General features: G+C 58.2%; 1 protein-coding gene across 1 annotated transcript in view; it reads left to right on the forward strand.

Moving 5' to 3' along the window:
* Cmip (c-Maf inducing protein) overlaps positions 1-25,054 on the forward strand; it is a 196,808-nt gene that overhangs the window by 115,187 nt on the left and 56,567 nt on the right. Inside the window, exons 2-3 of the mRNA XM_026393018.2 lie at positions 6,464-6,589; positions 15,038-15,088. Of these exons, the coding sequence (XP_026248803.1) occupies positions 6,464-6,589; positions 15,038-15,088 (177 nt within the window). The remainder of the gene's footprint in view (positions 1-6,463; positions 6,590-15,037; positions 15,089-25,054) is intronic.

The raw sequence follows: 25,054 nt of genomic DNA on the forward strand, positions 1-25,054 counted from the left end.
CTGGTCCTGGACCGTCCCTGGTGAGCAGTAGGGTGGGTCCCCGACTCCTCCTGTCTCCCAGGACTTCCCTGCGTGCGGTGCATCCGACACCCCGTAACCACACGCCACCTCCCGCACAGCCTTAGGCCTGCCCGCTGCTGACCTCGGGTGCGTGGAAGGGTGTGTCAGGGGCTCCACCTCCCTCAGCGACGTGAGTGTGAGTGTGTGCCACGTCTCTTTCTCTGGTCTACCCTGGCCTCGGGCTGCACATGGGAGGCCTCTCCTTTTTGAGTGACTATGTGACTCCAGTCCTAAGGGGACAACTCCCATATGGGGAGTGTCCTGGAGGATCAGGACATGGATATTTCCCGTTCATGCTGAACTTCAGTTTCTCGTTTGTGTAACTAAGAGCAGTAATGCTGGCCTCAGCTGGCCGTGAGGGTGACATGTGCTGGTTAATGAAGGTATTTTAGAAACTGACCCCCACCAGGTAAATGTGGAGTGTCCTTCGTAGCTGAGCTGACCAGGAAGGTCCCTCCAACCACATGTGGCTGCTTGAATTTAAATGAGTGGGCATCAAGGAAAACTCATGGGCCAGTCCCTCAGTGGCACCGGCTACTCTTCAAGAGCCCAGGGGCACCACGGTGGTGGGCAATATAGATCCAGAGTCCCTGTCACTGCAGGAAGTTGTGCTTGGCAGCACTGAAGTCACCAAGGAAAACACCGAAGGGGTGTGGTCCTCTCCCAAGAGCCTTCTCTTGTCATTTTATGCGTAGTTCCGGTGGCCTCTGTTCTCTGGCGTCACAGGTTACCACAGTGGCCAGGGTTGCACGCTGACGGCCGTGGGAAGGGGCCGCCTGGTGTCTGGAGGATCACTGGAAAACTATGCGGAACAGATACAAAGCTGTCAGCTCCCGGGCCATCGAGTGTGGCCACAAGCAGCTGTCCAGCTGGGCACCTAAAGTGATGGGGGCAGGGCTGACCCCGCCCTGAGGCCACGAGGGGAGGGGACCACACTCAGCGCCTCTGGTCCTCAGGAACAAGGGGAGGGGCCTGGGAGGAGACTTGCCCTGGGCCTAGGGCCCAGGCGGCCCACCCACAGCATATTGCCCCCCTGCCACCTCTTTAGCTGTGGGTTTGCCCTTTGTGGAGAATAAAGAAATCATCAGCATTTGGACAGGCTTTTCCCGGATGAGCATCTGGGGTTTCTGCCCTCTAGGCCAGGTTGAGCTCCGGGCACCAGGGGCACCCTCCAGCCTGGGTGGCAGTGGGAAGGCAGGTAGCGGGGACCCTAGCCCTTTCTGCATGGCCTGCCATGCCTCCCTAGAGGTGTGTGTACACATGGGCACAAAGTCTTGCCTCTGGCTGGAGGAATTTGGCAGGTCACCTGCCTTGAGAGTCATGAGATTGAAACCAGCATCTGACTCTTCAAAGCAGGGTGTCTGTGACATGTCACCACCTCTCTGTCCTCAGTCCCTTCTTGCCAGAGTTGCTGTAAAGCAGAGTGAGGTGCCACACTTGGAGCTCTCAGAGATGCTCGCCCCATGGTGGCTGCCTGGCACGTCCGTGTGGCGGGGCTGACAGGGGTGGCATGTGCAGGACAGTGTCCTCTGGTCACGTTGGAGAGGGCACAGCTGGCTCTTCACAGCGGCAGAGGTAGCGGCAGATGAATGGAGCCGCCCGGACACTCCATGGAGGGCGGGCGGGCCATCAGGCAGGCAGCCAGAGCAGGGCGCCTGCCGCTCGCCCCACTCAGAGATGGAGGATGGGCAGGTAGCAGCGGGGGCTGTTCAGGGTGGTGGTGGGGGTCCATTTGGGGAGATGACAGTGTCCCAGAACCTGGCTGGGTGATGGCGCGGCAAACGTGCGGGGTGCTACCCCACTGCTCGCTTCTTGAGTGGCGAGTGGCTCGGTTGTCACGGCTTTGGCCATAGGACTGCAGACCACCGCTCCCCAGGCCCCTCATGGTGCCACAGCCAGAGCAAGGGTGCATTGGCACCTTCGTCTTGGGCCTTCTCGGCTGGGCTGGGGACTCCAGCCCAGCCGATGTGACACATGTCAGATGGGCTGATTTGTGGGCGGGCCCCAAGCAAATGCTTCCTGTGCCAGCGGGATGGTGCCACAGGGAACCCGAGGAGCAGCAGGTCTCCCCTGCACTGTGACTCAGGCGACTTCCACCCAGGAGAGGGCTCAACCTGCCTTGGCCTACCCAGCAGGCCACCGATACCCTGTGACAGCCAGCCTGCCATTTTAACCCATTTCCCGACTGGCCCCGTCCCCAGCCTCCAGGGAGGTTGAGGGATGTTTCCTGACCGACTCCCCTCCTCTGGAGCCCTCCCTGCCCTTGCCCTGCTGAGCTGAGTCAGCCCCAGCCTCGTCTTGAGGCTGCACACACTGATTCACGCTCGTTTTTTGGAGAAATCCCCGTGGAAACAGGCAGGTTGGGCCAGCGGGAGCTGCTTCGGGGAAGGCAGGAGGCGTCCAGGGTGGGGGGCCTGGCTGCAGCGTTGGGGGGTGGGGACCCACGGGGGTTGGCCACCTCATTTCTGCCTACCCTGTCAGCTCTGGAGGCCGTGAGGGTCCGCGGGGTCCTCAGGACGTCTCTGCTGCCCCCCTGGTGCGGATCTAGGTGTCAGAGCCCTCCTGCCAGCTCACCCCGAGACAGCAGCTGAGGACAGGCCTTCTTTTCTTGGTCCAGAAACACAAGACCCCTACATCTAGTCCATATCGGTCCCCAGAGCAGGGGGTCAAGGCCCAGCTACTGAGCATTTGCACCGAGTCCACCTGGGGAGAAGGACAGCACCCAGCGGAGCTGGTGGCCAGGGACGCAGGCCCTCAGCGCCCTGCAGGGCTCGAAACATCTCCCTAATGAGGGCAGTTTGGCAGCAGCGAGAGACGCGCTCTTACCCTTTGTCCCAGTAATTCCATTTCTGGGAATCTGGCCTAAGGAAATAATCCTAAATATAGGGCAGAAAAACACGCTCCGCAAGGATGTCACCGCGGAGCTGTTCGGAGCAGCGTGAAGCGGAGCGGGCGCTGTCCCAGAGCGGGAAGCCGGAGGGGCTAAGGGGTGGACAAAGGTTTCCATCTACCAACGGGGGTCCTGGGGCCCGCTGCTGAGGATGGTGACCTGTGATCTGACCCGAGCAGAGGCGCCCCAGTCACACGCACCGCTCGTTGGGGCTCTGTGAAAAGTCACTGTAAACCCCAGCAGGAAGGTGACCCACAGGTGCCCTGCATGGCCCAGAAGGCGGCCTCCAGGAGAGCCTCTCCCGTCCACCACCTTGCCGTCCCCTGCCGTGTCCACGCCTCCCTCTCCAGTCAGGTGGAGTAGTCGTGCGTGGACAGGAAAGCCCACCCTTGGTGTGAGGCCTGGGGAGCGGCACCACAGCCGAGGGGTCCCTCCCCTGCGTGAGCTGGCCACCCCACAGTCATGCAGGCCCCAGGATGGCGCCACCGTGCAGCCCGCTCTCGCGTCTCCTGGTGTGCCCCGGGGCCAGGTTCCAGCCTCCCCCAGCCCTGGCTTCTGCCCCTCAGCACGCTCTGGTCACCAGGCCTTGACAGTTACCCTGAGACTGTCCCCAGAGTAAGAAGGCCAGGGTCGCGGTAGGCACCGTGGCCAGAGAGCAGCCCGTCTGGGGCCTTCGGGCCCTGCCCCAGGCGGTGGGTGGGGAAGCGGCAGCAGTGGGGTGCTGTGGTGAGCTTTTCCTCCGGGGACAGTGTAGATGGCAGAGGAAGGGTGAGGACACAGGCCCCCAGGCGCCAGCGTCCCTGTTGCTGACGGGGGTGGGGTGGGCTACTGTGGACTCCACGGCACTGTCCACACTGTCGCTTCCCTTCCTTTGCACCTAATGTCCTTTTTCTGTCCTGAGTCCCTTAAGACCCCGGGAGCCATGTCCTCCTGAACCTCTGTGTGGGGCATTGCTCAGGCTTTCCTTGTTCTGGGGGAGGCCTGGACAGGTGTTTGGAGGAACGTCCTTCAGTTGAGGCTTGCCTGATGTTTTCTTCATGGTGAGACTTGGGTTTTGGGAGGACGACCCCAGAGATAAAGTTTAGTCTTTTTCATAATAGTTCTTTTTATTGAGGTTTTCACAGTGTTCCAAATGCTATCTAGGCCCTTGACAAATGAGATCTTTTTCAATGCTCCCATAATTGTGTCTATTGAGTCAATCTTATCTTACCATTGGAGGAACCAGGCTCAGAGAGGTGCACTGACTTGCTTAAGGACACACAGTTGGTGGCTCAAACATAGGTTCATTTGTTCTTATAAAACCCTGCTTGTGGCCAAATGCTGCTGCAAACAATGGGGAGGCAATAAATCTGCGTTTTAAAAACAATATGTATTATTTATACCCAGCCTTTTCCCAGAAAGCCTTGGTTGCAACTCTTGGTCCAGGCTGCTTTCAGACAGCCCAGGCAGGTCATGAGAAAGAGGTGGACTGCAGTGGCCAGGCCCCGTCGCTCCCAGCCAGTCGCATTAGCAGCCATGTTCACCTCCAGGAGCTGGGATCAGGCCTTGCTGCCTCTCAGGGCCTCCCAGAAGTCTGTGGGGACTAGAAACCCAAGGGTGGCCCCAAAGAACTGAGGCTGCACGCGCCTTGGTCTGGACCATGCGGTGTGTTGTGGTGAGGACAAGAGGCCCGCTCACGGGCTTCCCTCACTTTAGCAAGATGCTCATTCCTTTGTTAGGGTGTCAGGCCCGGGTGCTTAGCCGTGGCAGGGACACGCCATGACTACTCCAGGCAGGGTCAGGCAGGCGGTCACAGCCAGCCACTGCACTGGCTTCACTGACCACTCGCTGCCCTGCCCCGCGTGCGGGAAGACTGCGCCACTTTCTGCAGGCAGTGTGCTGGGTGGTGTGGGGGGGGGCACCTGCGTGGACTTGGGATGTGCTGCTATGAGCCGTCTTGGTCAGGACACAGCAGCCAGCGGGTGGCACCCAGGGGTCTTGCTGAGCATGGGGGATGACCAGTGAGAAGGGCAGGGTGAACCTGCTGCCTCCTCCCACACCTGCAGGGTCCAAGCAGCCTGGCCCCCACAGCGGTGCAGGAGCTCGGGCTGTCTCCACCGCCACCCTGCTCCCAGGACTGCGCGCGGACCCGCTGATGCTGCTGAATCTGGCTCCAGCCCCTGCCTGAAGCACTGCGTCCCCCGAAATAGTGCCCCAGCCCCAGCTGGACCTCTGGGCGTGGCCTGGCCTGCCCTGCCTCCCCCAGAAACTCCCCCCAGCTCTTCCCTCCTGGGCTTTGTGCTGGCCACTGCTCTGGGGTCCTCCATCTCCGCCCACTGGGCCTGGCTCTCGGCCACCTGTTGCCGTTCCCTATTCGGATCTCTGTGCAGCACCTGCCACTCTTCACTCATTTATTTATTTGGCTATTTTGTTGGTCACTTCTTTGCCCTGCTGGGCTCCTGTCTTTCTCACTGCTGACCCCCAGCACCCAGCATGGCCCCTAGAGTGTGACAGAACTCAGTAAATACCTATTGGACCAGAAAAAGAGCGAGGGAGGGATGGATGGGAAAACTCTGCTGGACAGCTGCTCGGACTTCCTGGGCCTACGGACCCATCATGGGGAAGTGAGGCCACGCAAGCCACCAGCCCTCCAGCCCTCCCAGCGCCACCCGTCTCCACTCAGGCAGACAGATACGAGGAGGGAAGACCCCCGGGGGCCAGGTCTTCGTGGTGGGGCCAGGTCTTCACGGTGGGGCCAGCTCACCGGGCTCACGGTGGCCAGTGTGGGTTCCGGAATCTGAACTGAGTTCACCCCTGGTCATGCCACTCACTCCTAGTTGAGTGACCTTGGGCTAGTCACAGGGCCACCTGAGCCTCAGTTTCTGCTTCCCTGTGATAGGGATGGCCCTGGGTCCTGCTCCCTGAGGTCTTTGTGAGGATTAGATGTCGTGCCCACGCAAGAGCTGGGAGGTGTTAGCTGTCGAGATTCTCAGCTGCGCTGTGCTTGCCTCTGATTCTCCTGTACTCTGGCATGCCAGGGCCAGAGTGACAGGGACACTGCCAGAGCCTGGTGGCCATGTGTGTCCTGGCACCTGGGGCCTCTTGCAGAGAGTGTCTGTGGACTTCTCTTTCCCATGCTTCCTCCAGCCTTGTCCCCAGTAGCCCATCTCCTTCTGTCTTCCAACAGCTGTTGCTGCTTCTGGGAGGGGTGGCAGTGGCAGGTTGCTGGTGAGGGATGCTGGGATTCCAGCTAGGCCCTGGGCTGGGCCCGTGCATGGATGCCAGGCGCAGCAATCCCCAGCCCTTGCCCTCCTGAATGCAGGATGGGTTTCCTCTACAGCACCCCTTTCCCCAGCCAGAAGTAACAGAACTTCCCTTGGCCCCGGAGCTGCGGACCTCTGCACCAGCTCCCGTGCTGTGTCCGTCCAGAGTGGGGACTTCTCGGGAGCCTCTTCAGGCCGGGGCCATGCCTGTTACATGATTGTTACATGTTACATAGTTGTAACCTGTGTGTCTTCTCTTTTTCTGTTGCAGCCAACTGGGTACATGGAAAACTCAGTCTCCTACAGCGCCATCGAAGACGTTCAGCTGCTGTCCTGGGAGAATGCCCCGAAGTACTGTTTACAGCTCACAATCCCCGGGGGGACCGTCCTGCTGCAGGTAGGATAAACAGCATGAACAGGCAGTTCCTCTCAGCCCGGCTGGCTGCCCCGTTGTTCCCCTGGAGGGAAGGGGTTTAACTCCAAGTGTAAGAAAGGTACCCACCAGGGCTCACTGGAGGAAAGGAGGAGGGGATGTGCGAGGATTGAGCTCCTGCTGCATGCCTGCTGCTGTCCGGGAGCTTCACGTTGCTCATTAGTTCCCTACACCTGAGAAACGAGCTTTGCAGATGAGGAAAGCGAGGCACATGGCCAGTCGTGAAGGCTGGGAAAAGCCTGTGAGCAACAGGTGCTGCCTTTTGCTTTACGTTGACTGAGGGGACGTCTACTTCACGTTGGCCAATCCTTGAGATCGGGGGAATTATGGTTCCTCTGCTCAGAAAACAGATGTGCATGCTGTATGTTCTAATCAGGGCTTTGGTTAGAAATGACAGACATTATTCAGAGTAGTAAGGCAAGAAGAGAATGCAGTGCTATAACCGTTAAAATGACTGGGAGGGGCTGGGGTTGTGGCTCAGTGGCAGAGCGCTTGCCTAGCACATGTGAGGCCCTGGGTTCTATCCTCAGCACCAGATAAAAATAACTAAAGGTGTTGTGTTCATCTACAACTAAAAAAATTTTTAAAAAAATAACTGGGAAGTCTGAGAGAGGACTTGAAGCAAGCATAGCTGGGTCCTGGATCCCGGGGTCAGATGACATCATTAACATTCAGCAGCTCCTCCACCTCCTGGCCCTGCTTCTGGGTGCTGGTTTTATTGTGAGGCAGCGTCTCATTCATCTCAGCACCTCTGTAGAATCTCAGAGAAGCTGCTGACTGGCCCTGCTGTGGGGCCTTCGCCCCGTGGGAGCACACTGCCCTGCCCACCCTTGACCACATAGGCAGCGTGTGTTCTGGCTGATAGCCCTCAGGGCCACGTGGAGGCAGGAGGTGTGGGTACTAGAAAGAAGGGGAAGCAAAGCCAGTGGCCACCCAGTACTCCTGGGTGCTACACGCCACATCAGGGTCCCCCAGTTCTGGGGAACCAGGTCGGATGCCCAGCCAGGGAGGGTTGCCCTGGCCTTTCGCACCTGGATTCTCTGGGGAGACTTTGTCTTGGCCCAAAGAATGGCTCCCTGCTTTAGCAGTGGCCTTAGATTGTGTCACAGCACTGGGGCCAAGAGTCACCCTGTTTGCCTCTGAGGAGTGCCAAGTACGCTGGTGAGTGGAACAGCTGGACATGTGTGGGCAAGTCCAGGTCTTTATTGTCGCTTGGAGGACCAACCCCACCCTGCTTCAGTGGCTCTTCTCCTGGAGGCCCTCTGCTCGCCCTCTGTCCAGCAGAACTCCCTCTGTCCTCCTTCCTCTCCGGTCTTCAGTGTGGAGACGAGCTCAGCCCCTCCCAGAGGCTCCTGCTGCCACTGGCCTCCCTGCCTCCTCTTTCACTCCTTGCCAGTCTGATGGCTTCAGCCGGGTCCGTGCAGGGGGTGGGCAGGGCAGCAGGAGACCTCTGGCAGCAATACCTGAGAGGGAGGGACACCTAGGGACGTCTCACCCGAGTGCCTCTGCTGCCCTCACAGTTTTGAGGCTGCTCCCCCTGTGTGGATGAAGGCCTCCTCCTTGCAGAGCTCTTCGGCCTCTGGGGAGGCAGAGCCATAACAGACCATGACTGAAGTTAGGACTGAAGTCAAGGCAAGTCCCAGGGGACTGGGAGCCCAGAGGACGGAGTGACTCATTCAGTTTGGAGGTGCCACAGCAGCTTCCCCAGGGGTTCTGCATGCAGCCGTGTGCAGAGGGATGAACAGGCATGTGCCAGCATGGGGGGTGCACGCCTCTGGGTGGAGAGGACACGGGGCTAAGCACCAATCTGGGGACACCAGGAAGTTGCTGTCACTAGAGGAGGGGACTCAGGACCTGTGGCTCCATCTAGATCTTGCAGGCCTTGCCAGCTAAAGGAGCCTCAGACTACATCCTGGAAGCAACAGGGAGCCATTGAAAGCTCTTCAGGGTAGAAGGGACGCTAGGTAGGTGAGCATGGTTGTGGGGCAGAGGGGCTGAATGTGGGAGTGACCGACAGGAAGGAGACTCTTGGAATAGAGACAGGAGGCCTTGGGTCCCTTCTCCACTCGTAGGAGGATCTCTTCCGAGAATGTTAAGGATGACCCTGCCCCCCAAGGAAGTCCAGAGTATTGTCACCCTGGGGACGGAGGAGCAGTGAGGCTGTGGGGGAGACACGTCTTGCTAGTGCCGGAGTGTCCCTTTAACCAGGCTGTGGCCGTGGGCCCGTCGTGATGACTCGATCAGCCGGCTGCAGTGTGCAGTGCTCCGCCTCAGAGCTCCCCCTGCAGAGCCGACGGGCTGGTCTGGGCAGGGGCGGCCTGTGGCTGCTCCAGCATCCCCTACTCACTGCCCCTGCTCCAGCGGAAGGCACAGCCAGAGGAGGAGCAGGAGAGGAGCAGGAGAAAGGGAGGGGGAGACGTGCAGCGCCTCGGATCCCGGATCCCGAGCGGGAGGCAGAGCTGAGCTAGGCAGGAGCAGCGTGGCCCTCCATCCCCGGGGAGCCCAGGTGGGTGCGGCCCCCACCCTGTCAGTCTCCCTTGCTGTCATCTCCACTGGGCCAGGGAGGTGGACCTGGGGTGGCTTCTCCCTGGCTTCTGTCGTCGCCCTCCTCCCTGCTGCCTCCTGTGATTCATGGCTGCTGTGTGGCTGACTCATTCCAGAGACAGATTCGAATCATCCTGGAGTGGGCTCCTGCCGGGGAGCTCTGTGTGGGTATGGGGGCGCCCGGGTGGCCCCCTCCAAGACAGTGCTTGGGGTGTCTTCTCCCCTGCTGATGGGGTCCGCTTGCTCTTGTGGCAGATGGATCTTTCCTTTGCCTTGACTCTGTATGGTTTGCTGTGTTAGGACCCAGAGCTTGGACGTCACCAGGAGCAACCTTAGGGTCCCCGGGGATAGATCTTTTCTGTTCTAGAGTGGGGGGAGGGGTTCTAGAGGCAGCCAGGTGGGCTGATGGGTCACAGCCCAATTAGAAGGCCTTGAGTGCTCCAGGTGGCAGAAAGCCAAGATGCCTCGAGCTGCTGCCTGGCACTGCAGCCAGGACCCTCCCTGGGTCATTTGTGTTTGGATTGATTTATTCCATTCCATTAAAAATGCGTGTTCTGAGTCCACCAGGCACGTTCTGCATGCCAAGTGGTTACAAGTAGCCAGTGTCCACTACATTAGCCAGAGCAGATATGGAGCATCTCTAGCTGGGCCCCCTGGCACACACCTGTGATCCCAGCAACTTGAGAGGCTGAGGCAAGAGGATTGCAAGTTCAAAGCCAGTCACAGCAACTTAGCAAGACCCTGCCTCAAAATAAAAAATGAAAAGCTCAACGCTAGAGCACTCTAGGTTCAATCCCCCGTAGTCCCCTACCCCCAAGAGAGGTTCTGTACCCTCAGAAGGTTCTGTGGGTACTGCTGGCCCGAAGCCTGTCGTTTAGCCAGGCCCCTCCCATGGAAGTAGCCTCCCGAGGTGGAGTCCCTCACTGTGCCTGAGTCACTGCACCCCTGAGGAGGCTCTTGGTGTCCCCTGCCTGTCCCTGCCTGTCGGGTGTCCGTTTCTGTCTCAGGTTCCCTGCACCTGTGCCTGTCTCTTTCCCGTCTCCCTGTGCTTCTGCTTCTCCCCCATCCCTCTCCCTGTCGTGGTTTCTCCTCCTCCTTTCCCAGTCGCCATCTCTCAGTTGCCGTCTGTCAGCGTCGTCTCTGTGGCACCCTCCTCCTGGACTCTCTGCATCTCTGTGTCTCTTTCTCCTCTCCTCTCTTCTCTCTCTGCTTGCCTCCCTGGCACCCCACTTCAACACTCCCATATTTGAACCGGTCCCCACACCAGCCTCTGGAGCTGACCTGAAAGACGAAGGAGGCTGGGGAATGCTTGGGTCCAGCCCAGAGGCTGAGCTTTTGGCCTGCGGGGGCAGTGCTCGACGGGGGCACCCAGCCTTCCATGGTCCATTTGCTGCGATTCTGGGTGCTGTGTGATGTCAGCACTCCTCCCTCATGCCATGTTATGAGAACCCCTGGGTGCAGAACACACCTGTTAAGGGCAGGGCAGGGCAGGGCGTCTTCAGGAAGCTGGGCCTTGCAGTTGGGTTTAAAAACATTGGTGAGGAATGGAGAGCCCCATGAGGCCTCAGCGAGGTTCCTGGTGACGTGAGAGTGAGGAGACCCTCCTCCCCAGTCACATCACCATCACGGGGTGTCTCAGATACCTGGCTCTGCTGTCATTGTTCCGGAAAGCCCACAGGAGCCAGGCAACTGTTTATCCCAAACACTGGCATCAGGGCAGGGGACAGGGTGGGTTCCTTCCTTACTGGAAGCTGGAGGGAAGCCCTTTCCGGTCTGCACACTCGGGCTGTTTTTCCCCAAGAGTTGGCCAGAAAAGGGAACTTGGGAACAGTACCCCGGTGCTCCCTGGGCTGTTTTTCTCACCTCTGTAGACAATACAACAATGAGCCAGAACTTGGCAACTTTTGAAGAGGAAATTAGGCAGAGTTTGCCTGGAACCAGGCCCTTTGGTTGGAAAGATTTATTACTAGGAACCGTCAGAGGGCAGCCTGAGTAGCACTGGGCGGGCCGGGGGCTCCTGCCTGTGTTCCGGTGGCTCCTCCTCTGAGTGACCCTCAGACTCAGCATTCCCTGGGGTCTGGCTTGTCCTTGCCCAGCCGCCCGCAGAGCAGCATGGGCCCTCTGCTGAAGCCTCTCCCTGGGCTGAGGCTCCTCTGGGCAGCTCTCCCTGTGCTAGAAGCTACTTAGACGGCCCTGGGCCAGCAGTGGTCCTTCCAAGGAGAAGCAGCTTCCTGCCACCCTCATTGCAGTCTCTGGCTCCATCAACTGTACCTGCTCTTCTGGAAGGAAGTTCAGGCCCACCCTGTTGTTTAGGTGGGGCCTCCTTGTGCCTGGAACAGGGTGGCAGGTCCTTCCTCCCTTCATCAGAGGGAAGTCCACGGGGAAATAATTCTTTCAGATTCCCAGCTCAGGGCCCGGGGTGCAGAGGAGCTGGCACATTGCTCACCAGTTCCAGGGATGAGCAGTAGGGACAGCAGGCTGGGGTCAGGCCCTCTGAGCTCCAGCCCAGATCTGCCATGCACTGGCTGTGTCACCCTGCACTGCTGAGGCTGTGTAGGTAGCTGTGTGACCCTTGCAGCAGGAAGGACCCTCCGTATCTGTGAACTGGACCCATAATGTTTGTCTCCTTGGTTATTAGAGAGGATCATAGACTCTGAGTAAAGTACTTGGCAGTATTAGCACAAAGTACGTCAGGAAAATACCACCGTGGTTATTTCTAGAGGCTTCATCAAATACAAGTTGGGAAGAGAGGGGATGAGGACTGAAGAGTTCTTCTGAAGTTCTCACACACATGAAATATTCTCCATTGAACAGAGTGGGTACATTGGTGCCCATCCACCCATGTGTCTGCCATCTGTCTGTCCTTCTGTCTTACCATGCACCCAAGCATCTGCCTGTCTATTCATCTACCCTTCTGTCAGTCCTCCTGCCTCACGCATCCATCCTTCCATCCTTCCATCCTTCATTCATTCAGCGCGTCAGCCCGTCTTTCATTGACAAATGTTTCCCTGGCTTTTTTTTGACACACTGGTGCCTAAATCAGACATGGTTCCTGACCTCCTAGAGCCCAAGCCTAGGGACGGGACACTAGACGGGTGACTGTAAGACAGTGCGGTGTGTTGGGTGGGTGCGGGGGGAGGTGCCATCATGACAGTTCTGGAGACCTGAGGGTTGAGTGCGAGTTGAGTAGGCCCCGGGGGCGGGGTGAAGGCAGAGTGTTCTGGGCAGGGAGGTGGTGGTGGGCTTGAGGCTGTGTGAGGACCAGGTGATGCTGCCCTGGGGAGCAGCCCCACGTTCCATGTGGCCGCTGCTCACCCCGGCTTTGTGTGCAGCGTGTGGGGCTCATGCCTCAGGGAATGTGCCGCTCCCCGTGGCCGGGGCAGGGGCGGGGGGAGCTCAAGAGGGCACTGGCTCATCCACCCGCTCAGACTCATGGAGCAAGCTACATGGTCACGTAAAGAAGGCCACTGGAAATAGAACTGATGACAGGTACAGGAAATCTGGACCATTTTCCACATCAGAAAAATGGCATCAGAGAAGAGGTCAGATTAGATCTAGGTCCTTGGCCTGCAATTCATAACATATCCTGAAGCCGCCTGCACAGCTGTGTGTGTGTGTGTGTGTGTGTGTGTGTGTGTGTATAGCGGGTGTGTGTGTGTGGTGCGCACACTTGTGGATATCTCTGGAGGCCGGAAGTCCCCGGGGCTAACATCCAGGGTGGGCAGTGCCGGCTCCTCAGGCGGCTCCCAGGAGGGTGTTTCCTTGCCTCTTCTAGCTGCTGGAGGCCCCGACTGCGTCCCTCTGACTCCTGCTGGTGATTCTGACCTTCCCTCCTCCTCCCTTGTGACTCCCTTGGGCCAGGTGGATAATCTTGAATAGTCTCCCATCCCAAGAGCCTTCGGTCAGTCACATCTGCAAAGTCCCTTTGCCGTGTTAAGATGACATAATCCCAGAGCACCTCTTGGGGACCTCATCCTGCTTGCCACAGCCCCCTCTGGCCTCCTGGGTGTGATCAGCAGACCTAGGCCATGTGGAGTGGCTCCGCCTGCATGCCCCTGCCATGAGAGCTGACCCTCACGCTTCCCAGTGGTGGTGCAGCCACGTCCCCTCGCTGAAGTCAGCTGAAGTGGCATTATTCACAAAAGCCTGGAGAGCCCATTGCTAAACGTCTGTGGGCACAGCACTGCTGTGGCTGCTGCTGACCCAGATGGCCATGTTTCAAGAGCCTTCGTGTGCCATCTGGGGCGTGCTGAGTAAGCTCTTTCCCATGGTTATTTCATCGTCTGGGGTGTCACCATCCCTTGCCCTGAGCTGGGGATGTGTGTTGTCATCCTAATGAACAAGAAGTGTCATGAGACCAGAATGCTGGGTCAATGCTGGCAGCGGGGACCCCAGTCACAGCCCAGCAGGGGGCTGCTTCTCCTCTTGGGCCTGAGCAATCCTGAGCAGGTGTCACAGGCCATGTCCCCCACATCCTCCAGGGCAGAACACTAGACTATGGCAGAGGTCAGGGCCTGGGCCCGGGTCTGTTGGAGGCTTAGCCATCGCAGGAGTCCCAGGAGCACAGAAGCTGGTCTCTGGCTTGGGTAGCACTCAGGCTCAGCCTGCCTCAGGGGCTGGTGTGACTGCCCAGGTTTGAAAGGTGTCTCTGGACTGACCCCAGGATGCTGTGCCACCTGGGCACCAAGCAGTCTGTTTCTTCAGGACGGTCGGGTGGAGACCATTGTCTACAGAAGACCTGGGCCCTGTGTGTGTGCGTGTAGGAAGCAGAGGGGGTGAGTCATTGCAGCCTTCATGGAGTCTCTCGACCTTCGCAGTTAGGGTCACTTGGAGCAGGGGGCGTGGCACTGCCTGGGTGGCCTGGAGAGAGCTCAGAGTGCCACCGTGTGTGGTTTACAGCTCACTTCCTGGTCCTCGGCTCCCATCTGAACCTTGGGAACGTTCTTAACTTCAGTTTCCTCCTCTCTGCACCACGAGATGTGGACAGTCCATCTCCCCAGGGCTGCTGCTGCAAGGCCAGCCCGCGGGTCCCATCAGACACTGTCAACGTGGCTGCTGCGGGTGGCAGGCCTGCTGCTGGGGGTGGCCTGAGAGCAGCCATTCGCGCCAGGTGGTCCAGCCTGCTTGGGCCAAGTTTTATTTGGGAGAACTGGTGAGAATGGCAGCCGTGGCCTCCAGCAGGCTCTGGGTGGTTACGTCGCCCGTCCCCCATCCTCCAACGCCGACAAGCGGGCCGGGCCGCTTCCCACTCACAGCCGCACAGTCGGGAAAGTCCAGACTGCCTTGCCGGCTCTCAGGATCAGGGTGCTGGGGATGAAGGAGGTTCTGCTTCTCGGCTCCATGCTTTACCCTAGGTCTGGCCAAGTTCAAGGCTGGCACTGCCCACCCTGACCTGTAGCTGTCACGAGGGTCCTGGTGAAGTACACAGGCCTTGACGCTGGCCCACCCAGGTCTGAGTGCACGTAGTGTGGGATTTCCGAGTCTTGGTGTTCTCCTCTGTGGAGCGGGCAGTGATGGAAGCCGCCTTTAGCTTAGGGAACTGGCAGGATGGAGAAGAGGTGGGATGGGTGCCTGGTGATCCTGGTGGGAGGGAGGCCCCTGGCCGCTCCTGCCACTGTCACCACCCTTCCCATGATTTTGAGTGAGTCGGGTGTGTGCACAGGCAGCAAGGGGGAGCTCCTTGTGCCCAGCAGCCAGCATCCCCCAGGGCTGTGTCTTCTTTCCAGAAAAGTCCCCCCGCATGCTTCTGTTCCAGAGCAGTTCACTCAGGGCTTGTCTGCCCAGAGCAGGCAGGGCTCACGTGCTGGCTGTCAGGGGCCCTGAGTTGCCGCCCTCTGGTGACTGTACCTTCTCTTGTTCTCGTTGCAGGCTGCCAACAGCTACCTGCGAGATCAGTGGTTCCATTCTCTGCAGTGGAAGGTAAGTTCTGCCTCGGCTGCTCCTTCCCCAGGGCCACCCCAGGGGCATGGAGGCAGAGGACACTTGCCATTAGGCGGCTCTGCAGAGAAGCCCCACCTGCTGAGGAGAAACCTCTGCCCTTCACTCTCTGGGGTGAGGGTCCTGTCCCCCGCAGTGCTGAGCTGTGTTCCCGCCTGGTGTGCTTGGCCCAGCGCCTTACACTGGTGTCCCTGCTCTCAAAGGGTCCCAGAACTGCTTGCTGTTGGAGGGAAGGTGGTCTGAGGCCGGGGAGGCTGGCCCTCCAGGGCTCCAGGAGCTGTGCTGAGGAGACTTCCGGAGGCTGTGCAAAGCTGTGGAGAGAGCAACCGTGTTCTCATGGGCTCCTCCTGCCTGTCTCTTTCTGGCCTGTGGCCTGACTGCCTGGTTGGAACTCTGCAGAGGATGGTTTGGAGTCCTCTGACACATAAAGAAAAATTCAGCTTTGGCTGGTCGCCACCTCTGCCAAGCCGGTCCTCAGGCCCCTGCAGTCCAGCTTCTGCTCTGGGACTTTGGCGGTGGTGTCCCATTCAGACAAGGTGTGCAGCTCGCCCAGTGAGCATCCGTGCCTCCCTGGCTCCCACGGTGCCAGCAGTGGTGGAGGATGAGCGTGGCAGGCGTGCCCGGGAGCTGTCGTCTGTCCCGAGAGAGGCTGGGCTCCTCACACCTGCCAGGGCTCTCACCGCAGCCAGGCCAGTCTCAGAGGCTGGACACGAGTCTCCAGGTTGGCACTGTGCGGACTGAACTCCTCTGTGTGCCAGGAGCTGTGCCTGTCTCACGATGTCCACTTCACCCTCACCAGAGCCTCGCGAAGTCTATGATTATTGTCCTGTCGTACGCACAGGAAGTTGAGGCTGGAGTCTGACTCCTGCAGGTTCAGGTCCCTCTTTCCCACTAGGTTCTGGGTGTAGTTGGGGTGGGAGCCCCCGGGTGGCGGCTGAGGGGGCAGGTGGCACACATCAGCTTTTGGAACCAGCAGTGTTGCTGAATCAGCTCACACAGGGTTGACATCCCTAATGCCACACTCTGTGCCCAGGGCCAATGTGCCCAGGATGGGCGGACACAGACAGGACCCCCTGGGCCATCTGGGAGTTAAATGCCACAGTGGTCGAAAAGGAGGAATGACAACTGGGCGGCAGTGACCTGTTACATGCCATCACCATGGTATGCGGCCCTCCAGAGCTTTTCCTAAAAGAAGAGTCCACTTTGTGCTCAGGGACGGTAACTCCTTAGTCCAGCCTCGTCGGCTCTCTAGGGGTCTCGCATGCGAGTCCTCATAAGTGGCAGCCTTGCTTGTCCTCCCCAGGACGGGGCGGGCGGGAGGTGCACAGGCCGGGAGCACCTCGCCCAGAGGAGCTGTGAAGGGTGTGAGCAAGGGCTATGGTGCCGTCCAGGGCTCTGCCTGGGCCTTGTTCCTTCAGCGGCGTTCATTCAGCGGCGTCTGCAGGCACGCCCAGAGGTCAGCGCTTGCAGGTTCTGTGAACATTACCCAGCTGTAAGGGGGACCAAGATGGGCATAAAAAATAGAATTTCGGGAGAGTTTGGCCGGAAAGCTGATTTAGAAGTTCAAGTTTGAAACACGGGTTTGTCAAGAATTTCATGTGGTGTCCAGGTGGTTGGTTAAGCTCGTCAGGAACTGGGGCTGTGGGTGTCCAGCAGTTCTTGGGAAGACCGCCTGTGTTCAGATAGGGTGGTATTTGGTTTATTGATGGTTATTAAATTTGATCAATTAAAAGAAGAACCGGGGGCGGGTAACTAGGAAAGCTAAGCCAGAGGCGTCAGAGAACAGGCAGGTGCCTGGCGGTGTGCTGGCCCTTTGCCAGGTGGTGGCTGGTGACTCAGTCTCACTGTGTAAGCTTGGGCTTGGTGGGGTTTTAGGCATGTGTAAGACACTGGCCGTTTTTCCCCTTCAGTAATTGCCCCCCAATGATTTAGGTATGCCACCACCAGGTGGCAGCGGCCTCTCAGTGTTGGCAACTTGATTTAATTCCTGACTCTTAGTTCTGATGAGAGTTAAGGGGGCTTACTCGCCTTCTTTTAAAATGGGAAAGGAAGAAGCATAAGTTGTTTTGGAGGGTGGCTGCCTGGCCAGATGAGCCGGAAGACCTGGATTTGAATCCTGGTTCTGTAACTTACTTGTACTGATCTGGAAAGATTATAGCAAATATTTGTTTAATTGAGATGGAATTAGTAAATACCTCCAGTGTGTCAGGCCTGGCTGGATACATTCTGGTTCATTGTTATTCAGCAGATGAGGGGATGAGGCTCAGAGAGATTGAACGACTTGCTCATATTTGCACAGCAACAAGATCTAAATTTTATTCCAGTCTGTCGGTCCATCCCTCCTCCTCCTTGATCAAACTGTGTTTGACTGAGAGGCAGACTCTTCAGCCCACTCGGGACAGGACCCTCTGCTGCTGCTAAGACAACCACTCTCTCTCCCATATTTACAATATGACCAGCCAGTTTGAAGCTCTCCTTTCCTTTTTTCTTTTCCCTTTTGCTACTTAACGGGGGGGGGGGGGTCATTAGGGATGTCTGGAACTTCCACCACCTCACTTGAGACTTTGCATTTCTGAGTACTCAGAAACCAGTGTACGCGGGCGTGCCGCAGCACAGCGCATGTACAGAGCACAGCTTCTGGGACACCGTGTCCCTGGGTTTAGCTGTGGACAAGTTGTGCTGACATCTCTGGGCATTCCCCATAGAAGTGAAGTCCCTTTAGGGCCAGAATTGGGTCTTTGGGGCTTAAAAATACTTGTTTTTTAAAAATACTCTGTGGTCCTCTGAAGCTCAACTCTGTTCACTAAAACCTTATCGTTTGATAAAAGGAGGAAAGCAAATGAGGGAGATCTGTCCAAAAGGCCTTGTCTCTAAACAAAAATCACCAAGGGCTGGGGCTGGGGCTCAGTGGTGGAGCGCCTGGGTTCAGTCCTCAGTGCAGGGCAGGGAGACAGTCATGAAGAAGGTTGAGAAATGCTGCTGTCGGTTGGCTCCTGGGATGCGGCAGAGTATGACCATGATGTCTGATGTCTGTGATGCCCTGTTGCTCGCCCCTGTTCACCGGTAGCACCGCTATTTGAAAGGCCTCACGCGGCCTCGAGAGTGCTTGCCGCCGTCCCTGCCTCTTGCTGGAGAACTTCCTCTGCTGGGCACCATGTCTGTGGATTATCCGTCTCTCTGAACAGGTTCGGTGGTCGCCCTTTGCAGATGAGATCTGAATGCAAAGCGTACGAGGCCCTTGCAGGGTCCTTTCTCCACCCCCCACCTCCCTGGGCACTGTGCTCTTCCTGCTCCCAGCCAGTGTTGGTCAGGGAAGTCCAAGGAGGCCTGGAGCCCACAGGACAAAGACCAGCAAGCACCTGCCATCCCCATGCCGGTGGGTTGAACGGGGATGGGTGCTCTGGGTGGCGTGACAGTGCTGCAGACCCCCTGGAAGCCGCTGGAGCAGAGCTCAGGTCCTCGACTCTTTTGGGAGGCTAGCCCTGTTTGGTTCTGGTGGTTGGGCCCTGGAGGCCAATTCCCAGGGGCTTAGAAGCACAAACAACGATGCTGGGTTAATGAGGCCTCCTTTCTGACTCTGAGATGCCCCACTTTGCTCCTTCCCTGGCCCTTGGAGGCTGGGTCCATTTATATAGGGCCAGGAGGGTACAGCTGGGTTGTGCGTCAAGGCCAAGAATGGGTTCACAGAGCCCTGGGAGGAATGAACCACTCTGGTATCCAGGATTTTGGGATGAGAGGCCCAGGCGAGCCCAGCTGTCAGGGTGGGCCTGAGTGCCCCAGACAGGCCCACACACCAGGCTGTGAGGAGACGCTCTGGGCTGATCACGGAGCCCCAGAAGCCCAGAGACACCTGCTTCGCGCAGCTGGGACTTGTGCAGACTCCAGCCCTGCGCTCCTGATGGGTTCCAAGGCCGCTGCACAGAAGTCTTGGAATCTAAACTTGGAATCCACGCTTTATCCCCGGGGAAGCTAGGTCACTAAGAACAACCCCAGGGGCCCAGCGCCAGAGCTGAGCCCGAGGAATAGACTGAGTGTGTGACAGAGGCTGGCCAGTTTCCCTGTCCCAGGCTGGCCAGGCCAGAGGAATGCGTTTGGCTCTGGGAAAGTCTTAGCCCATGTTTGCATCCTCTCTGGCTGGCTGCCCTGGCCACAGCTGCCTCCTCCCCAAGCAGGCTTTCCCAACCCCCTGGGGCGGCCACAGCCTCTGGTCACTGCGTCCAGGACTTGTCCCTCCTCTGTACAGTAAAGGAAGCAGGAAAGAATGTGGGAGGTGGGTGAAAGAGAGAAAGGCCACAGTGCGGGTGCGTGTGCGTGTGTTGGCTGTGAAATGGTGACAGTGCCTCCCTTGCTGCATTACTGTGAGGCTCATGTTCCTGTTTATGTGGCAGGTAGAGGGGACCCTAGCAGGAGCCAGTGCCTCTTGCAGCCCCCTCCAGCCCCAGCCAGCATGTCCTGGCAGACTCGAGACCCCCAGAGCTGTGCTGGGAAGTCTGTCCTCAGGAGGAGTGTCCCCCCAGGTCACGTCCTGTTGACCAGCAATGCACATGCATCTGCTCCCTTGAGCCTCGTGACGGCTCTGCAAAGTCTTCATCTCCTGGCCAGGGCCTGAGAGTCCTAGGAGTGAGGAACATCACCAAGGATGGCGGCTCCTAGCACAGCGCTCAGAGCCCTCTGGCTTCTGCATTTCCATCGTCAGTCCAGAGTCCAGGCTCTCCTCACCACTGAGTGGTCCGCAGGCATCAGGGTTAGCCTGGGGCTCGCTCAGGGCCCACACCAAAGAACAGCTGCTGTCAGGGTCCCCTGCAAGAGCAAAATGTGGCCATCTGGCCATGCCCTTGGGAAGCAGGACTCGCCCACACAGGGAGAGGGCCCAACTTGGGCCTGTATTCCCAGGGAACCAGGGCAGGAGGACCAAGGGCCTTGAGCTGGTGCCCTTGCTGTACCGCCCTGCCGAGGGCTGAGCTAGGGAGGCTTCTGGGAAGGGGAGAGCTGTGAGCTCAGGGCAGGACCCTCAGCAGGTCCCATCAACCCTGGCTCTAGCCCAGGCTCCCCATTCTAGGCTGCAGAGCCCTCCTGAGCCTTCTCCATCCCAGACTGATCCCTGAATTGCCCCCAGCCCTCTGCACCAAGTAGCAGGTGACGGCTCCGACTGCTGTGCTGAGCACCTGCCCCACCTGAACACTGACCTCACCCCCTCAGGTTCTCTGCATCCCAGGAAGGGCCTGCTCCTCCGGCTTTCCCAACGTTACAGATGTGGAAACCGAGGCCCAGAGTCACACCACTTTCTCAAGGGCACAGGGCTGGGCTGTAAACCTGGGACATCTGCAGCAGGAGCTGGCATGCCACCCACAGGTGGGCGAGGCACAGTGCTCCCCCCCCCACACACACACACAGCTCAGTCCCTCCGCAGACCCTTGTGCTGTGCCCTGGCCTTTTAATCTCCGGAGGCCTTGCCTGGGAGCTTTGCATTTCCCGCTTGTCTCATGGACGTCATGGGGGATGATGCTAATTAACCTTTGCCTTGCAAATCCCCGCTGGGTGTTGGGAGCCTGCTGGGAGCCTGCGTAGTGCTGGCCAGTGCCTTCCCCAGCCCCTCCTGTCTGCGCAGCCTGCAGACCCTGCCTCCTGGCCCTGGAGGGTGAAGCACAGGACTGACCCACCTCCTGCCTTTCCCAAGCCCTGCATCACGCATGCCCAGAGGCTGGAGTCCCTGCTCTGTGTGCTCTGCCCACTCCGCCCGGGCTTCTCTGCATGCCTGCTGCTGGGACATCCCTTTGGGTTGACCTAGCAGCCACCACAGAGCTGCCTTCCCCTCTCGGCCCCCTTTGCCAACCTATCTTTCTCTAATTCTTTTTTTTTTTTTTTTTTAATGCTGGGGAAGGAACCCAGGCCTCCCGCACGCTAGGCAAACTCCACCACTGAGAAACCCCAGCCCTCTCTACCTTTTTATAGCTGCCCAGGGACAGCGGCCCCTCTGCGCCAGCCAGGGCTCACCCCTGCGCCTTTCCTGGTGCTGCGCGTCTTCACGCAGATGTTTCCTGCGCGGCCGGCCGTCTGGTCCACGTAGGGTGTGAGGTACAGGCTCCCGGCTGTGGGTCTGTGCCGCTCCCTCTGAGATGGCGTGGTTGCGGCTCTCCTATACCAGCTAAGCCTTCACTTCCCTTAAGTCCTTTAGAGCAGTTTCCAGAACACGGGTTACTGGGAAGGGGTCAGGGGCTGGCAGTGGTGGTGGGTGGCTCTCATCACTTATTGCCAGTTTGCTCCCAGTACAACATTGTGTCCATTGCTGAGTGGTGAAGGCTGCAGGCCGAGGGGCCCAGGTCCAAAGTTCAGTAGGTTCTCAGGAAAGTGGCTTGGGTCAGTAGCCATGGAGATTCTAGAACCACGCCTGCCTCATGCTCACACTCAGTGAAGGCTGCTGCTTATTCTTCATGGATAAACAAGACCCCAGAAGATAGGGCTCCCGGAGCAGGCGGGTGCTGTGTGGCACACATGGCCCAGCCCCCAGCGAGCCCCCAGCAGGCATCACCAGTCCACTTTCCCAGAGGCAGAGCTCTGCCCACAGAGCCGTGCTGCCCAGCTCCATGGCCGAGGGAGTGCAAGTGCCCAGACCCTGCGGCAGCCTGTGCCCTGCGGACTCCAGGCTGGTGCCGCCGGCTCTGCCTGTGTCTCTGGGTCTTGCTCCAGGGGCCTTTGCAGGGCTTCCAGCCAGACCCTCTGAGTCTGAGTGTCTTCTGATGGGACAGGCAGGTACTACCCCAGTATCCTGCAGTCCGAGAAGGAAGAAGCAGGAGCAAGGCAAGGTGGGCAGGAGGTGGACTCTGCTGCTTAATGGCCCAGCCTCGTGCCTGCTCAGCCAGGTTGAAACACAGGAATTCCATCCAGATTAATTTCTGGTTCTCAGTCAAAGAGGACTTAGTGACCTCTTAAGAGGGATCAGAGGGATTCAGAGGAGCACTGTGAAAGGAGGGCTCTCCCTACCCGGCAGCCCCCCCCCCCCCTCCCAAGAGGTGGCTGAGCAAAGGCCTCACTGAGCTGGGGGCACCCAGCCCTGGGGCGTCCCCCTGCACCTGTGCTCAGTGGGGCCCAAGGGTGACTCTCCTGGGAGAGTCCACCGTCTCCAGCGTCTCCCAGCCACAGCATAGGCCGCGCTTAGTGGGTCCCAGGGGACCCTGTAACCAACAACAAGGGGAGCTTCTGGGATTGAAACCAACAAGTGGCAGAGGGCTGGGCAGCCTTGGGGACGAGAGCCGAAACTCCCACCGGCTTTCTTTACAGTAGAGGAAGAGAACAGCTACCAGGTGCCCGCCACTGCCAGTCACGGGGCGGGGGGCTTCTGTGTAGTGTATCTCAGGAAACCCCATCTGACAGAGGAGCTGAGGGAAGGGGGGCTGGTCCCCAGGCACACAGCTGGCAATGGGCAGAGCTGAGATGCAGCCCGGGGTGGTGGCCTCCAGGCTAGCCTCGTGCCTGGCCAGGGCAGCTGGGGTGGGGGCAAGGTTCCTGTTTTCCCACCAGGACTCTCTTCAGAACAGACTGTCCTGTCTGTTTTGTGATAAACCTCCCCTGCAGGACAGCACGAGGGGAAAGCACACAGACCATGAGAGCAGCACTCAGGGAACTCACCGGCCTCCCCAGCCTCCCCGGCCTCCCCACCAGGGCTGCTGCTGCTTGGACTCCAGCAGCACGGGTTACTTCTGCATGTTTGGACTTTATCTGAATGGAATCTGCAACCTGAACTCCTGTGACCTGGCATCTAGGCTGAAAGTCAGGTTTATCAGAGAGCTGTCCTGCTGCGTGCTGCGGTTGTCTCGTCCTTGCGTTGCTGGGTCGCACTCTTGACTTGTTTGTTCTGTCGTGGACATATACGTCCGGTTTGGGGCTGTCACAGGTGGAACCGTGTAAACATCCTGGTTCGTGTGTCCACATGCCTGTTGAGCGTGTGCTGGGAATTAAGTCATCAGGCTGCAGGGCAGACTTACAGTCACCTTCAGTCAACGCTGGCCAGCAGTGTTCTGGCGTGTCGTACCTCCGCTCCTTCTTAGGGGTAGGAGAGCCCTTAGTCGGGACGGTTAAAAAGCATATCTACTAAGGTATTTTATTTATTTATTTAGGTACTGGGGGTTGAACCCAGTGGCACTTTGACTTAAGTGTTTTTTTAAATACTAAGGAGATCAAAGAAAATTGTAAAAACATTCCCACTGTTCGTAACCCTTCCCAACAGCTAGGATTTTTTCAAAATCAGGTTGTAGTTTAGATATAACAAAGTGCATGTATCCTGACAGTGAAGCTCAGGTTCACCATCACCCAATTTTCCATCACCCCAGGAAACCACCCCAGCCAGCCCCTCAATCTGTGGGGGACATGTTCTAAGACCCTCAGCGGATGCCTGAATCCTCAGCTGGTTCAGAGCCCTACAGACAGCGTTCTCCTCTGTGTGGCCTGCAGTGTTGCCACAGGTGCCAGAGTGTGTGCTTCCATGCTCCGTGCCCTATGCCCCGACACCTCCTTCACATCACGACTCCTGTGCTTTGGGGCCACTATTAAGTCAAGCAAGATTGCTTGAATGCCAGCACTGCAATATGGGACGCTGCCAAGGTTGACCTGGTAACCGAGAGGCTACTATCGGACTGATAGTGTATACAGGGTGGCACACTGCATCCCAGCCGGGTGGAGTGGGCCGCCACAAGTTTCATCACACTCTTCCACTCTTTATCTAAAACTCATAAGTAGTGTATTTCTGGAATTTTCCATTTCATATTTTCACACTGTGGTTGGCCCTGGGTAAGTGAAATTATGGGAGGGAGGAGTGTTGTCCTCTGTTGAGACAAGCTTTCAGCTAGATGGGGCTTAGATCTCTCAGTAAATGCTATTGACCAAGCGAGGAAACTGAGTTTCTGAAAGCACCTGGGGAGAGTATTAGCTGAATGACCCCCCTGAGGAGATAGGATCAAGTCACTGTCTTCCTGGGGTCACCTGTGGCAGTGCCAGTAGCTTCTGCTCAGTGACTTCAGTGACTTGATCCTGCCTCCTCAGGGGGGGTCAAATAGCTCTTTGCACCCAAAATTAAGATGGGAGCAGGGGCCTTGTTAGTCACTAATCTGAGGTAGCATTTTCTGAGCACCCCCTCCCAAAGAAAAATGCAAAGACCATCCCAGAGGCCAGGCTGGCTCTGGCTCCATGCCCAGGGGAACAGCCCTGGTGGGTGGCCTGGCCCAAAACCACGGGGCAGAGCTCTGCTCCCTCTCGGCCTGCGAGAAGGAGCTCTATCCCAGTCACTGAGCAGAAGCTATTGGCACTGCCACAGGTGACCCCAGGAAGACAGCATGTGGGAGTCAGGTCAGGCAGCAGGACTGCCACAGTCCTCATCTTTACGTCTTGAATGGACGTCCTGTCTCTGCCAGCCCACTGGAGGTGGCTTACTAAGGCACACAGATGTGGAAATTGATAGGAAGTTGTTTGGAGGGTTCCCGCAGGTGATGAGAAAGCAGGCCAGGTGCACAGACATAACAAAATGAGGACCTCAGACTCTGCTCTGTGGACCTGTTTGATTACCAGGACCACGAGAAGGGCGCAAGGCCATGCTGACGGTGCTGACCCGGGCGCGACTGCCCGCACCACCTGTTCTCCCCAGCGGGGTCTGGAGTGCAGCCCTGCCCCGCCACGCTTCAGCAGCACGGTGGTTGCAGGAGGGGACTGTGGCTGCTCGCCTCGCACGCGTTTACCATAAGCTGTGGTGTCCCAGTGTAGTGTGGATTCAGGGGAGGGGAGGGGAGGGGAGGGGGGGAGGCGACGGGAGTCAAGAGCCAACAGGGATGTTACAACCTAAATTCATGTGCCGGTTTGTGTGTGTGCGCGCTCACATGTGTGTACATATGTGTGGAAGAGAATGCATGAAATGAGGTCACCCAGAGACAGAAGGCAGGTGTCATCCGGCAGGGGGCCGCT

The sequence above is a fragment of the Urocitellus parryii genome, chromosome 15 (genome assembly GCF_045843805.1).
Source record: "Urocitellus parryii isolate mUroPar1 chromosome 15, mUroPar1.hap1, whole genome shotgun sequence".
NCBI classification, from domain to species: domain Eukaryota; kingdom Metazoa; phylum Chordata; class Mammalia; order Rodentia; family Sciuridae; genus Urocitellus; species Urocitellus parryii.